This window comes from Orbicella franksi, chromosome 10 (genome assembly GCF_964199315.1).
Source record: "Orbicella franksi chromosome 10, jaOrbFran1.1, whole genome shotgun sequence".
Lineage (NCBI taxonomy): Eukaryota > Metazoa > Cnidaria > Anthozoa > Scleractinia > Merulinidae > Orbicella > Orbicella franksi.
In genome coordinates this window covers 12,322,178-12,338,910 of record NC_138154.1, presented here as the reverse complement: position 1 = coordinate 12,338,910, position 16,733 = coordinate 12,322,178, and the positions used below count along the sequence as shown (strand labels likewise).

At 42.0% G+C, this 16,733-nt stretch overlaps 2 protein-coding genes across 2 annotated transcripts in view; both read right to left on the bottom strand.

Moving 5' to 3' along the window:
• Nucleotides 1-16,733, bottom strand: part of LOC145500476 (uncharacterized) — a 78,851-nt gene that overhangs the window by 11,686 nt on the left and 50,432 nt on the right. The gene's annotated exons all lie outside the window — the stretch shown is intronic.
• Nucleotides 5,618-14,792, bottom strand: LOC145500091 (uncharacterized). The gene is made up of 3 exons (XM_081479580.1): nt 14,458-14,792; nt 8,334-14,412; nt 5,618-7,440 (listed from the first exon to the last, which is right to left on the bottom strand). The coding sequence occupies exons 1-2, from the start codon at nt 14,790-14,792 to the stop codon at nt 9,261-9,263; spliced, it is 5,487 nt and encodes a 1,828-aa protein (XP_081335706.1). The 3' UTR covers nt 5,618-7,440; nt 8,334-9,260.

The window sequence follows — 16,733 nt, the reverse complement described above, 5'->3', positions numbered from 1 at the left end:
AATGGGTTTTGTATACACTGTTTGTCAGTCGTCGATGGTCTTGATTAATTTCGATTTTCCCTAACTCCTGAAGGGCGTGGCCTTCGATTGAGGAATATGTAACAGATAGTATGAGGGTCAAACTGGAAATGATTAATAATAACAGACTTAAAGGAAAATTATCTTAATAGAGAACTGATAGTTTCGATCTAAAAACAATCTAAACAACTTAAACATCAAGCAGTTACAATTACAGTTACAGTAGGCTACAGTAATAATATTTCCACCGAAAACAATACACATTTTCAATAAATTTCAAACGAATAACGAATAAAGCTTTTTCTCAGTTTTTAGTAAATCTGACTACTTTTTTCAGCTATTTGTCAGCTGAAAGTTTTTATTATTATTTTTTATTATTATTAATATTTATTATTATTATTGTTATTATTATTATTATTATTATTATTATTATTAATATTTTGGCCATTTGTCAGTTGTCAGTTAACTCCATCCAGAGCCTCTGTTAATGTTTATGCAGGCTGCAATTATGATTTGTTCCTCTAAATTCCAAAGGGCCAGTCCTGATACTTTAGTATACAGTGCTGTGTACAAGTCATCGCCATTATCGGGGAATTGCATAGGGATATCAAAATAATGCTACATGTTTTTTTTTTTTCTCTTTACATTCCAATTTTTTTTTTTTATTGCTAACTGGGTAAGCTCCCATAGGTAAGCCGCTGTATGTATCCTTTATACCTCAAATGGCTGCATCCGAGAATCATTGTCATAAGCGACCAGCTTCAGTTACGGACACCTTTTTTGCGTCCCCCGAGGGTTTCGAGTTACGAGATTTTCCACTGTATCTATTCCGCCATTATTTCAAATTCTAAATTCATGTGTCTGTTCGCTTATTGACAATAAAAATTAGCCAATGAGTGCGCGAGAATTTCTGCAGTTATGGTAAAAAGGTTATTGTCAAGTGGTGTTTTCTGCTTTTTGCGAGTAGTCTTTTAAATTGTAATTAAAAAGAAAGCGCCGCCGAAAAGAACACATGTTCCTCCTTGATCGAATTTCCAGCGCAAACAACTCTATCACAATTACATCATGCTCTTGTGTGGAATATTCAGATGGTGTTCACAATGGAGTACCTTCAGACGATCCTTTCATGTAAACTTTCATTGATTTGTCTCTAAGCAAAAGAGACGTTTTAAATAAATGACAGCAAAAGGATTCTACTAGTGATGTTTGCACATATGATTTCGCCACTGGAATAAATTTGACAAGATCGCGTTTTAACTGAAATCCTTTGACAATGGTAACTAAACAGAAAAACTATCATAGACTGTTAGCTCAGGATGATTGTGAATGCCATGGCCGGGTTTCATCAGACCTTGAAGCCCAAATCGTCTTCACAATGCTTAGCGAAATCTCCCTGTCCAAATCGTACGTTGAAGAGGAGTAATCAGGAAATAGCAAATATTTGTCAAAGAATTCTAAAGACATTGAATAATGAACATCGAATCAGAAACAAACATGGAATATACTCTTGCAAAATTGGCTTGGGATAACGAATGGTCTTGGTTTTGAAAACTATTCTGTTCTTCTCCAGAATTGTGGAGGCAGCGTGGCCGAGTGGTTTTGGCGCGGGACTTTAAATTCGGAGGTCGCGGGTTCAAGTCCCGCTCTGACCACTAAGCTGGAGTCGTTTCTTGGTAGATCCCAGTTCAGCTCCTCGGTCAAGCTTACAAATAGCTAACTGGTGTGCCTGCCTGGTCTGAAGTACTGTCAAAATTGAGTGGAAATAATAATACGTAGATAAAACGTTACTTAACGAGAAGCGAAGCATCGTTATGAAAATTTTGAAAGTCCAATTTAGTTATTTTGTTAGTATTTAAGCTACTGTTAGCTAGTTGGCTTATAGCTAAGCCGCAAAAATCATGAGTTGAATGAATGAATGAATGAATGAATGAATATAATGACATCTTTATTTAAGTCTCAGTCTTAATAGCTGAGCACAAGTGTTCTACTAATTGGGAAGACTAAAATATAAAGTAAAATGTATTCACCTAAGATTTAGTAAAATTAAGAAAATATTAAAATATAAAATTGAATCAAAAAACTAATTTGTTGATAAATACTATCATACTATCGTAATATTATCACCTAATAGTTATTTAACAACTAACTACATAGATGAACAGCAGGAACAATGCATACATCCGTCGTCTAGCAGAGAGATAACGTCAAACTTTGTAATAGTGCTTTTAAAGTTATTCAAAGTTTTTGCAGATCTAATATTTTTAGGCAGTTTTGCCCATAATTTTGGAATGTTGACCATATGTTGCTGTATTATATCCAGGAATGCTGAAATCAGTTTGTCTTAAGGAATAAGAAGTGCTATGAGTATTAATAATGTTGCTAATGTAGGCTGGACATAATTTGTGTTTGACTTTATACATAAGGGTACATACATCTTGCAGGCGTCTGTTCTTTAGTGTTGGTAGTTGAGCCCTCTTGAGTAATTCTGAGTAGTTGTCATACAAACCTCGTACCGAAGTGAGATGTTTTCGTGGAAAGCCGCATCATAGCATTTAGAAATCATTGCCTTGAAGGTTGAATAAGTAACAAAGCTCGTTTGGCAACCAAGCCTCATTTTGTTGTATTCCCAACACCATAATAATTTTGCTGAACAGATGTTATCGAGCCACGCGGCCAGCTGGCGGCGTCACATCCAAGCATTTTAATACTTCACCGACTTGTTGTACTATCTAGTCGGGTGTTTTGTTCAAACAGTCACAACAATTTTTTTTTTCTCCGCAACGAAATCTTATATTACTTATTTCTTTTCCATGCAATGGTAACCACCAGAACATTAAGTTTTTGCGTTATTGTTTTACTATAAAGTAAAGCACCAGCTGGAACGATTGATTACGTGGCAGACTGAGAGCATGTCACTTGTGACATCTTACGGCCGTATTTTGTATCAAATTTCAGCCTGATTCCAATCACATTATTGCTAGGCTTCTTTTGAACGCTCCGTTAGAGGGCATTCCAAGAAAGAGTGTAGTGTATCTGGTCGGTACAAAGACCAAACAGCACCGTACCATTAAAGACCTCTGTTATAAAACCACATCCGTGGGTGTTGAAGCGGAATGGAAACTTTGTTTGTTTGACGAGGCGGGAGATTCCCTTACTATTTGCCCCCTTCCCGATTCCCCTGTCAAACGGCACATGATAACGCGTTGTTGATGATAGTTAAAACTCATGCTGACTGTTTGACCGCAATGAATAATGCCATCAATTGTCAGCTTTCAGTGTGAACTTAATAATACGTTTTTCGGTCAACTTTTTCCTCTCAAATCCCGGTAGGCTCACATTGTCGCAACATAACTAGGCAGAGCTGAAATTGTGGAAAACCTTGAAACTGATAAAAAAAGAAGCTTATACCAGGGGGGTACTCCCATATAAATAGAACAGGGGTTTAAAAAGCGGTTATCGTACCTCTTAGGGTGTTCAACCTAACAAAGTTCACAGCAGAAGCTTTCGCGGTACCTTTTAGGGTATTGAGCCGAAAAAAATATGACAGGAGATATTTGACAATCAACTGATTTTTAATTTTGTCGCATTTACACCGGGAATTCACATTTCTTCAATAAAAGAGTGTGCATTCAGTTTGGATAACGAGGCTTTATGAAAGTGTCAGTTAATTTGCTGTTTAAGAATTGGAATCTCTTAGGGGTGGAAAACTATTTTAAGCCTCGCCCACAAAACGGGATCTTGCAACCTCTTAGGTTTTTTTTTTTTCAAAATTTACGACGAGTGCCCCCGGTCTTTTTACATGGGAGTCCCCCCTCCCGAACTTATATTTTACTAAATATCACAGGAATGATAAATCCAGCGGAACAGGTCTAGAAACCGACCGATCCTCCAGAACTAGACAGCTCTGAATTCCCGATCGGGTCGAGTAAAATGTAACAGACCGCCTCATTCCTATGCAAATAAAAGTTCGTGCTTTAAAAGTTTTGTCTGACTCTCTGAGCGCAACGCTGTATCACACACCAGGAGTATCGATTAACGCTCAATCGAGTTTTCGATGAATCGGGTTAGATTTGACACGCATCTGGATAGAGTTGTACAAAGCACTCATGAGAGTCTTGAGGGGCTGGGTGCTAGTCTTAAACAAAATGGCGCCGGAAGGGATAAAGTGCAGTAGCCCTTCGTTTAACGAGATAATTGCATCTTTAAGCCTTACGAATTGTTTTTGGTGATTGAAACTGCATGCCAGGCAGAAATGAAACTAGTGGCTTAGAGGTTTGTCCTCCTTCTGGACCAATTTGTCCGTGAATGTAAGCGTGCAGCCGATCGATGAGGTATGTGGCGACTTCAGTGGGGCTTGATTATCTGCCTTCCTCGTCGTAAGGCTTTCATACCGAGCGTACTTTATAACAACATAACTGATTAACATTAACAGCTATAATTTTAAAAGTTAATTGTTAATATGGATTAATCTGGTGCTTACTCAACCGGCGTATCCATTATGCTATGACACTCGTTGTAATTCTTTGTTTTCCTGCACTGACATATAGTACGTTTTTGTCCATCAGAATCTCACGATCGTTTTAAACTTTACAGACTTATTTTTGCTGGTATTTTTTGACCGATAAAGGCTTCATAAAGGTAAAGAAACTTTTGAAACAATGCCGCATCAGCGATTTTCAAACCTTTTTTTTACCTTAAAATCCTTTCCGCCCAACACTTCCTTCAGGGTATTATTTTCAAAATGCGTATGTTACCAGACCACTAAGTCATTTGAAATCTCAGTTGGTATCATTGCAATCTAATTACATAATATTAATTACATCAGCATTTTGAGCAGGAAGGTTTCAATGCTTTTACAAATATTTTAGTCCAAAAATGGGTCAAAATATGGTCAATTGTTGGGCTAAATTCGATCATGAGCACGTTGACCGCGATATCTCCTAGACGTTAAAGAATTTTGTGACAATATTCCACCCACTGCATTACCACCTTATTATGTAACCCTACAAAGAATTTGAACAAAATCTGAGAGGGTCGATGTGGACTCCATGGTTTTCAGATGGATGCTCTCTTAAAATCGGATTAAACTTTACTCAACATAAGTCGCACTAACAATAATGGTTACGATTTTCTCTTTAGTTTGAGTTGAAAATTCTACTTATATTTTGAGTATGCTTATATTATTTGAAATCAACATTTTGGGTGTTCACGGTCTGTAAAAGCACTTTGTTTTCAACTGCTCGGTGTCGTCTTGATCAGCTCCCAAATGGGATGCCAGACTTTCGCGATCCTTAAATCAATGATATAAAGACAAGCCAACGAAGAACAAAACCGCGATGATTCCTTTTAGAAAACACCGTATAAGAAAGCGCGCTAAAAGCCAACCTCTATTTATTTAGCCCAGCTTTTGTATGCATCTGTCATCGATTTGATGATAAAATGCGTCATAACATTGTCAAACTAGCTGTGGGATAAAAACGCGTCACAGCCAAGTGGAAAAAAAAAATAGTTTAACAATTTTAGGACGACATTTAACACAAAAAAGGTAGCGTGCGTCACGGATTTTTCTTTTTTTTTTTTCGAGTAATCGAAGGCCAAATCGATGAAGCAGTAGATTTGATGAAAGTAAATTCCAAGTAAGAGTGCAAGAGAACCTGGGTTTCTTTAGGGCAAAATAAATCTGAAATCCAGTCTGACCCTAACTTTATCGTTAACTATATTGATAATATTCACTTCATAGATTTCCCGTAAGATGTAACTTACATACATACAATTACCTACATACATTTTATTGTGTTTTAAAATTAAAAGTACGATTATAACATGCCCGCGGGTAGCTGAGCTAATCTAGGCGGGTCATGTTTACAGGAAATATGTACAACTAAGCACAACTAAATACAACTTAAGGCAACAAGAGAACTGAAGAAATTAAAATTGGCAACAATGACTAGAGACCACTGATTAACTAACGGTATTACAAATAATAATTAACAACAGTTATGACAAGAGACTACAGATACACTAAAATGATATTACTGATATTAATGAATTCAGCTTTTCTTTTTGAACAATTTCTGGAAGATCAATACAACAGTCTTCTAAAACTAGAATTTCACGTTCTTGTGGGAGAACAGCGAAGGCTGGAGAGGTATGAACTTCTCGAGCTATCACCTGACGATAAAGAAGTCAAGAAAATCTCTGTTTTCACGACAGCAGCGAATGAAGTCCCAGCATCCTTGCTACAACGATTTGATTATTTCTCAGATCGGTTCCGTGCAAAGAGAGCCGTAGCTGTCTGCCGCAGATACCGGGACGTACTCCGAGAGAGAATGAAATAAAGGAAAGGGATCCACTTGACAGATGTGAAAACCTTTGCAACTCAGAAGTACCAGCCGGTTTGCATAGAAGAACTGAAGAAAGCTGTGCGCGAAATAGTAAAGCAAATACAAGTAAAGGTCTTTGACAATGAGATCAAGGCGCTTGAGAACCTCAGGTAGAACGAAGAAATACAGAAAAGAGATGAAGAAAGAAAGCGAAATCAAGTCGTGAAACAAGCAAACACTCTCTGCCGCCTTCGTTCTTTCCTAGATAGACATAGGGTTCTAAGAGTGGGTGGGAGAAGTCAGCAAGCTAGCCTACCTGAGGATATAAAGAACCCAGTCATTCTTCCAAGAAGAGGAGACGTCAACGAGCTCGTCGTAAAGGATTTTCATGAGAAGACTCAGCTCCAAGGGAGAGGTTTTACCCTCAACGGAATTCGCCTCTCCGGCTATTGGATCACTGGATTTAGCGGTGCTGTTTCAACCTTTATAAAGAATTCGTTACCTGCCAACGACTGCAAATACAGGAGCAAAAAATGGCTGACCTTCCCGAGAAAGACTAGAACCATCCCCTTCATTTAGTTACTGCGGCGTCGATCTCTTCGGCCAATGGTACGTTAAGGGATGTGATTTTCGAATGCCTGGCCTCCAGAGCCGTTCATTCAGAAGTCTGTCTTACATTGGAAACCGACTCATTACTAAACGCACTGCGACGATTCCTCTGTAGGCGTGGCCCCATACGCCAACTTCGAGCAGATCAAGGTTCAAACGTCATCGGGGCAAACCGAGAATCATGAGAAGCTCTCAGTGAAATGGATCAAGACAAGATCAAGTCCGACCTACTCGGAAAATGAACTGTGACTGTATAGAATTGAATTTTAACGCTCCCACAGCCAGTCACATGGGAGGCGTGTGGGAGAGACAAATCAGGACCATTAAAAGCGTCCTCTTGGCCCTCTTGGAAAAGAACGGGAGCCAGCTGAACGACAAAGTACTAAGAACATTTATGTGTGAAGCTGAAGCAGTGACAAGCAGCCGTCCACTCGCTACTGACAAAACCACGTCGCCTGTTTCTCTAGAGGCCTTGATCCCAAATCATCTCCTTACTGTGACGATAAGTTTTTCCTGCAACACTGTAAATTTCGGACTGAACGGACACTTGAACTGACAACTGGGGGAATCTAACTCTGGAGAGCACTGCTTTGCTGCGGGAACGGAGATTCGTCACGATTTCCTGGTACACGAGGATCTACTTCAATGGTCTTCACTACGGACGTCAAGGAAGAGACATAACTTGGTCCAACAGTAGTTTATTCTGCACTCTAACGTCGAGGGTGAAACTGACATACTCGGCGGAGTAGCCGCTGTAAAATCGTAACGACGTAGCCGATGTAATCGATGTAATCGAAAAAGCTTTACAAACGTACTTGCTTATATATCACCCTTTACACGTCAAGTGTTTACAATATGCTAATGTAACTCCAAGTATACAATACGAGCGGAAAGTACTTAATTAAGATAGCGAATTCTAATCAACACCACGAGGCTTCCAAAATTAAAAATAGAGTGCTAGGATTAAAATTACACAGGCTGGGATTAAGATAGAACAAACTTAGGAAATTAAAAGCGAGATACTTAAATTTAAAATTCCGAATTGGTGTTACCGACAGCAAGGAAAAATCATCCCATGAATAGAAAACATTAAAACTCCATTAGTGAAAAGTAGTTCAGCTGGCTAGTTTCTGAGGGAACGGAGGGTAGATTTCAATAATAAAAAGAAACTCAAATGACCCGATAACGAACTACTTGTCTTCTAAATGAAAGTTAGTGAAACAGCGTTGCACACCCTCAGGTATACAAAGAATCGGCAAAGTACAATGAAGAACAAAACTTAAGATCTCTAGCTGTTAACTGAAAAGAGGCTACTGACGGTTTTTTCCTATAATTTTCCAAATAATAAAGAATTGTCAGTGGAACGGCGAATTTTCTCATAACATTACCGCGAACGCTAAGGTCGTTCTTCCAACCCCCCTGGAGCCCTCCAAGACGCTGAACAGTACTCAAGGAAATGTGATAATAGGTTTTTGGCCTGGGAAAGCACTTCTGTAAAAACCTGGGAAATTCTCTTGCTGCGGGGATCAGTACCGGATCTGTTACAGGGAATTACCTTGAGAGACGTCAACAGCACTCAGAACTTAGGTCCAACGATATCGTTTTAATCTAAGAACACAACCAAAATGCAACCGGAACATAACCGGAATGCAACCAGAATGTAACCAAAGAATATTTCACAAGGCACGACTATTTAAGCCGAAAGCGCAATTCTAAAGGATGACGTAAAGCTATTAAAAATTCTTAACTAAATATTATCTAATACATTTCAGAAAGCTCGATTGGCTCTAACGGAATTCAACGTTTACAAGATTAATAACTTTCAAAACAACACAGGTAGATAACAGTTTAACAAAAGACTATCGCAGGTAGCAATTACAGTTGAACGCTTATTACAGTTATGATCCTACAACAAACTAGCAGGTGTCCATTACGGTCAATGAACTGGAACAGTAACCTGTAACTCAGAAATGCAAAACGAACTAAAACAAATATATCTATGTTGGACTTCTATATTTTCCGACAGCGAAAGCGAATATATAAAACGTACTTAATTATCTAATTCTCTCTCCTCACATTCCTCCAACCTTAGCTTGAAGCTCTCCTGAGTCAAGCAATAAAAATTAAAAGTACAATTAAAGTAACATTATCTATTACAACAGCGGGGCAAAAGTATATATTTTTTTTCTTTTAGGTTTTAACTTTTTGTAATTTTGTATTTGATTTTCTTCGTGGCCAAAACCGCGGCCATAACCGAGCTAGCGGATATGATGCTCTCGGGGGTTCTATATAAACTAGAAGCTTTATCCCTTAATCTGGAAGTGCTATAGTCGAGAATGGCGCAAACTTCTCATAAGAATCTCCAGAAGTAAGAACTGCGATTACAGGGCAGTTTGAACTCGTGTCTTCTGCCAATAAGGCTGTCACTCGAGGCTGAAAATCCGGATCGTCATAGCGTGTGGCACGAGGATGCTGGTCATAAAATTGCTTGATAAGGTGCTTGTTCAGAATATTGGAGGCAGGTTCCCAACTGTTTTGACCATGAGGAAATCCCAACCATTTAATAAGAAACTGATGTTCGCCGTCTTTTATTCGTTGCTTAAGCAGCTTCTCAACCTGATAAATATCACCGTCAGAATCTGGGGTTTTATCCGTGGTGAGCGATACGTTTCTTTCTGGAGTGTCATTACTTGGACGGCATACAGACTTTGTTACTACAGTCTTCATCCCAGTGGTTGCATTGGCAGGGGCCTGGGGTGTATGCGGGACGGAACCTGTGGGCGCTGTTGGGAGATTTTCAAGCTGCAGTACGCCGTTGGTAGCTCCTGGTATGCTTGCGCGGTCAGGGTCCTGGGACTCAGGGATAACCTCCTGGTGTTCTACCAAAAAACTGTCTGCTGGAAAATCGTCTTCAGTCAAATATGGCTCGTCAACCAGCTCTGGAGGGTGGCGTATCGGCCGTGTGTCTGGAGACACGTAAGGCTTGAGGCGAGTTACATGGACTGTGGTGGAAATACGGCGATTATCTGAGGCATGGAGGATGCAATGAACAGGAGAGAGAAATTTGACTATCCTGTACGGTCCATGATAATTATGTGCCCATTTCTTAGAGAGGCCTTTACGGTTGCGAGGGGTATAAACCCAAACCTGTTCACCTACTTGGTACTTCGCAGGAACAGCATGGAGGTCATGGTAATCCTTCATTCGCTGTTGAGCTCGCTGAATATTCTCCTTGGCTATGCGGTGGGCAATTTCTATATTCTCCACAACACGGGCGCGGTGTTCAGCAATCGAGGCAGAAATTTCTCGCGGAGGCAAGAAGGAAACATCCATTGGTAGGCGTGATTCTCTACCATATAACATATAGAACGGAGACTCTCCGGTAACTTCTGATGGGGAGACACGATAACCAAAGAGGACGGGGTTCAAGTACCGGTCCCAGTCCTTCTGGTCACTGCTGACATAGTGGGACAGACTCTGCGCTAGAGTACCATTGAAACGTTCCACTAATCCGTCACATTGAGGATGATAGCTGGACGTAAACTCCTTCTTAGTGCCCATCAGAAAACAAACTTCACGCACCAGGCTAGAGAGGAAATTGGAGCCTCTATCAGATAGCAGCGTACGGGGTGCACCATGGCGTGGCATAATCTGGTTGACCAGAAGATCAGCAATCGTGGGTGCATCGATGGAAGGCACGGCAAAGGCTTCTGGGTAGCGTGTTAAGTAGTCGGAGAAAACCACAATGTACCTGTTATTGGAAGTCGTGACAGGAAATGGGCCCAAACAATCGACAGCTACGCGGTCAAATGGTCCCTCTACAGGAATAGGTAGGATGGGTGCGGTTTTGCGCTGCTTTGGGCTTTTCTTCATTTGGCAGTGCGTACACGACAGACACCAATGCTGTACATCGGCAAACATCTTGGGCCAATAATACTTGTCACGTAGTTTGTCATAAGTTTTGTTCACTCCCAAATGTCCTGCTAAGGGATCGTCGTGGCCTCCAACTAAAATCTCGTGCCGTAATGGGGTTGGTACCACCAACTGGGACTTTGGTGTTTGGATACGGCGGCTTTTGGGAATCCAAAGGTGACACAACAGTCCACTAGGGTCCAAATAGTAGTCGTCAATGGAATGCATAATTGCTTTGGCTGTAGCGCCATTGGAAGGCAGCTCTTCTGTCTCAAGGTAGGTGATGATGTCAGCTAGGGATGGATCCTTACGTTGTAGTTCCCAAATTCTCTCTACCTGCACACCTGGTTTGTCGTAGGCCGCAACCACAGGATCATACGTACGTCGGGAGAGGACATCAGCATTTCCATTACAATTACCGGCGCGGTGCTCAATGGTGAAGTCGTGTTGCTGGAGAAGTAATGCCCATCGAGCTAATCGACCAGTTGGCTCCTTGATATTCATCAACCAACGAACTGCATTATGGTCTGTAAATACCGTGAATTGGCGGCCATACAGGTAGGTCTGGAAGTGTCGTACACCGTCAACCACTGCCAGTGCTTCACGTTCTGTTACACTGTAGTTGCGTTCTGCAGGATTCAGTTTTCTTCCAGCATAAGAGATAACAACCTCGCGTCCATTCTGTTTCTGTCCTAGAACCATACCGATAGCGTCATTGCTTGCGTCGGTGGCCAATATAAAGGGGAGATTGAAGTCTGGGTAGGCAAGGATAGGTGCTTCCGTCAGTGCTTTCTTGAGAGTGTCAAAAGCGTCTTGACAAGCATCGGTCCAGACGAATTTCATTCCCTTCTTGGTCAGCTCGTGCAGGGGACTGGCAATCTGGGCACATCCTTTAATGAACTTACGATAGTAGTTGGTGAGACCCATGAAAGCTCGGACATCTTTGACAGTTTTAGGAACAGGGTATTCCTGAACTACTTTGACCTTGGCAGGGTCAGGCTGTAATCCCTCGGGCGTGATCACGTGACCCAGATAATTGACCTTAGTCTGTCCAAAATGGCACTTACTTGGCTTAAGTTTTAAACCGGCTTCACGAAAGCGATCAAAGACCAGGCGAAGATGCTGCAAATGTTCCTCGAAGGTTCGGGAATATATCAGGACGTCATCAAGGTAGATCAACGCAATTTGCCAAGTCAGGCCTCTAAGGACGCATTCCATCAAGCGCTGGAACGTACCTGGGGCGTTACAGAGACCGAAAGGCATTGTGGTAAACTCATACAAGCCAGCATGGGTGACGAAAGCGGTCTTCTCACGAGAGGCGGGGTCCATTTCCACCTGCCAGTATCCAGATAGCAAATCAACACTGCTGAAAAACTTCGCTCCTCCCAACGCTTCTAGGCTCTCGGATATCAAAGGCAGGGGGTAAGAATCTTTCTTTGTAATCTTGTTCAGATTTCTGAAGTCACAGCAAAATCGTGAAGAGCCATCGGGCTTCGGAACCAAGACCACTGGACTGGCCCAGGGCGAAGCTGAAGGCTGTATGACGTCACGGCTCAGCATATCATTAATGTGGCTCTCTATAGTTTCCTTCTGTGTATGCGGAACGCGGTAAGGACGCGAACGTAACGGTCGATGGTCTCCGGTATCAATATGGTGCTGTACTAGGTTGGTGCGACCAAGTTCCTCCGGTGTGACGGCGAAAATATCTCTGTATTCGTTCAGCAGGGCCTTTAAGCGCTCTTGTTGTTCTTGGGTCAATGATGAACTTTGTAGGTCAACTGGCATTTCGTCTTGTTCCTGTCGTGGAGGCTGCATAGGAGTGCTATCTCCGACAGGACAGAAGTCAGGATCACCACTAGCTTCGGAAAATGTCCCCAGACTAGCTCCTTTGAATAGGGTGATTGGCTTACTCGTTGGGTTGATCAGGCGAAAGGGCACTGTTTCTCCTTCGGCCACTTTTACTAAGGCAGCTGCTCCTTGTAGGTGATAGCGTTCAGCTAAGCGTGGTACAGATTCAATCAAACCAATAGCTCCTGGTGGAACGTCTCCTTTAATTTTGGCTGGAATCACCGTTTCACTTCGTGGTGGTACGACGTAAGTCACTAGGGCAATCAGTACCAGAAGGTCCTCTGAAAAAGTAACAGGTGGTGTATCTTTCAGCTGCAGAGTGTATTTGTCAAAGCTGATGTTGGCACGAGTAGCCCGTAGGAAGTCTCTTCCTAAGACACCCTTATACGTGACGCCTTCTAGAACCTTGAACTCACAAGGGTAGTTACCACCTGCGATGCTGATGGATGTACATAATATTCCACGCACAGGCAAATTCTCTCCACTAACTGTCTTTAACAACCTTGACTCACTTGGTTTTAAAGGTGGAGGGTGACCATCATACAATTCCAACATGTGGTCTGCATCCAAAACAGAAACAGCAGCTCCTGTGTCCACGAGACATCTAGTGGTTTTTCCATTTATCTGTACTTCCACTGTAAGGTCGGGTTGTGACCCTTTTGCAGAAGTAGAAGCTACATGTTTGGTTCTGGCTGATTTCTGTTTGCTTCCAGGATTTTGAACTATAGGTTCACTGGTTGGTGATGCTACTTTCTCCTTCTCTATTGCACTCGAGGTGGTTTCTTCGGTGGTAGAATCTATAGGATAAGCTGGCTTCTCTGTGGCCACTGTCTCTGATCCCACTTTGAGTATATCTGCAGTTTCTCTTGAGGTTTCACTGACAGGACTTGTGTAGGCAGCACCATCGTTTAACTGGGTGGGCTCTGCTTTTAATACTGCTTTTAGGTCGTCTCGGGCGTCATCTGCATCGCTGAAGGCGCTCGGAGTGGCTGTTGGTGGTAGCAAACGAGTATCTCCAATATCTTTAGTAGGTACAGCGTCTATAACGGCTGGTTCCTGGTATTGGTCAGTGGTTTCTCGTTTTTGCGGGAAGGTTTTACCCACTGCTGATTGCACGGGCTGGTCATTGTTTACCACTTCTTCAGTCTCATCAGCATCTGCAAATTGGTCCTCAACGGTGTCCATTCCCAAAGTAGCACATAGAGAGGAATCCTGTTTGTCAGCAGGTGTAGCTTGTGGCGTAGAAGTGACATTGGTTAATTCATCGGAATCATCAGTAAATTCCTCTCCCTCTGTGGTTTGTTCCTCACTAGTTTGTTTTAAAGTTTCTGGATTAGATGTCAGCTGTTCCACCGTTCCAATCTCATTGACGGGAATTGCCTCAGGGCATAAGTTGTCAGTGAGTGGCTGATAACTTCCTTTCTTTGGGTAAGCTTTGTTCCATTCTTCCGCTAGGCCATGATATTCTTCTTCTGGTTTATATTCATAATAGTCGTCCCATTCGCCAGGGTAGTCATCATAGTCGACTCCAGTAATATCATAATATCCCATTAGTGCCGTATAATCTTCTGGTAGGTCATAATAATCATCGTTCAAAACAGCTAGTCGATCTTGGCGACCAGGGCCTGAGGCTCGCTGACGTGGCTGGAAGCTCGGCGGATTACGATTTCGTTCAAAGTTCCCTGGCGGTGGTAGTGCGTACCTGGGTACATTTCGTTCAGTGTTCCCTGGCGGTGGCAGTGCGTACCTGGGTACTGGTCCTCGCTCGCGTGAATGGCGTTGTGGACAACTAATTTGAATGTGACCAGTTTCTCCACAATAAAAACAGAAAGGCCTTCCATCCCTTGATCTCTGTGGATTGGCTCTAACATCTCTTCCACGTTGAACAATTCCATTAATTCGTGCACCCACACGTCGGTCTAAACTTCTCATTTCATTAGTCAGTTCCTGAATAAGTCTCTGAAGTCTCATGATCTGCTCATCTTTTCCAGGTTCTGAATATGCCGCAACCTTGTCTGGTTTGGCTTGTGTCGGCAACAGGCTATCAATTTTCTTTGCCAATGTTTCAATTTGCACTTGCATGGCTTGTTGTTGATTATTTACTGTGTTACTGGTACCTGCTGCCATGATTGAGCGTTTTTCTCAAGTTACTTAACTGGGCGGCCATGGTTTGATTGGAATTGTTCATAGTTGTTTTCACTGCGGCAGCGAGACGAGCCATCTCCTCAGCTTCTTGAAAACTCTTAGGTTGCTTTAGTAGAACAGTCTCTCGTAAATCAGCTCTTAAACCTTGTACAAAATATCTCATCTTGTCTTCGTCCGAGATCTTTATTCTGCGAAACTTGCTGGTCAAATCATTCAGGTAGGTGTCGATAGACTCAACAGGTCCCTGTTGACGGGTCGTAATTGCTTGCCAGATGATCCAATTTTGATTTTCGTTCGCGAACCTCTCCCTCAAAGCTTCCCGCAATGCTATGAATGTATCCTTTCTGCCCTCATCCAAGGAATAATAGAAATCCTCTGCGGATCCTGCGAGGTTTAATATCAGTTCTGCGAGTGCGGTGGGACTGTCTGTACGTATTCGGCGTAAATTTAAATAATGCTCCACTTTGTCAAGCCATCGGTTAATATCTTCGGAATCGAAGCCGTGAAATGGAGCGGGCCTTTGTGAACTAGATGTGTCCGGAATTGGAGCTTGTTCCATAGCATTGATAGTTCTCTGGCGAAATTCCCGATGGTTTTGCTGTTGACTCCTTAGTTCTTGTTGTAAAAAGTCAACTTGCTCCTGTAATTGCTCTAACACTTCGGCTTGCATGGTACCTGTTGCTAGAGTTTCACGAGTATGTAGTTTTTCTTTGTCTGTTGTAAATAGGGGTGATTCTCTTTCACCACTATGACTAAAATAGTCTTCAGAGTCGCTGTTATCGCTAGAATCCAAATTTGATTCGTTAGGATCCTCTTCTAGGCTTTCCTCGTAGTTTAACCTTATGGGAAAGTGTTTGTAGATATCAGCAGGTGAATTAATAACTGGTACCTGTTGGCCACCTACTGTGAGGTTGTTTTCTTTCGTAATGTCTTCCTTTGCTCTCTCTTTTTCTCTGCCTTTTTCTAAATGTTCTTTTGTACAAAATTCGTCAGGATCAGTGCTATCCTGTTTTTCTATTTCAACGCAAACTTCCTCTCGCGAACAGTGGGTTTTCTCGAGATCTGGGGGTGGTTCGCTTGGACTGGTACTTTCTCTGTGGCTGGGCTCGACGCTGATATCAATGGGTTCCAAATTCGCCTCATTTACTCTATCAGCTTTATCTGGGCGGGCTTCTGGTAATCCGGAACTTTCTCCTTTTCTGGGGCTTCGTTCGCGTCGTAACTCGGGGGCTATTTCACTTTCGTCGAAGGGCAAATCGCATTCCACACAGGCGTCAACCTTCGACTTGGGCGTACTTCTTCCGTACAATTGCTTCTGGCTTCTCAAATTATACGGTTTCTTTTTTCTTTTGAATAACTTCGACATGAACTGTCAAAAAAATTTTTGTTGTTGTTGTTTTGTTTTTTTTTCACTTACTTGGGCGTCGTTTTCTTGTCGTTCGCTCCAAGGAGTTACATTCCGTTCTGGACTGCTTCAAACGTCTATTGATAATTCCTCTGTAACTACCCGGATTCTCCACCACTGTGATAATAGGTTTTTGGCCTGGGAAAGCACTTCTGTAAAAACCTGGGAAATTCTCTTGCTGCGGGGATCAGTACCGGATCTGTTACAGGGAATTACCTTGAGAGACGTCAACAGCACTCAGAACTTAGGTCCAACGATATCGTTTTAATCTAAGAACACAACCAAAATGCAACCGGAACATAACCGGAATGCAACCAGAATGTAACCAAAGAATATTTCACAAGGCACGACTATTTAAGCCGAAAGCGCAATTCTAAAGGATGACGTAAAGCTATTAAAAATTCTTAACTAAATATTATCTAATACATTTCAGAAAGCTCGATTGGCTCTAACGGAATTCAACGTTTACAAGA

Excerpts from the sequence above, each read along its gene's own strand:
- LOC145500091 (XM_081479580.1), bottom strand. The coding sequence starts at position 14,792 with ATGCAAGTGCAAATTGAAACATTGGCAAAGAAAATTGATAGCCTGTTG. Across the intron at positions 14,413-14,457 it reads GAGCGAGGACCAGTACCCAG|GTACGCACTACCACCGCCAG; the intron begins GTACGCACTGCC and ends AAATGTACCCAG.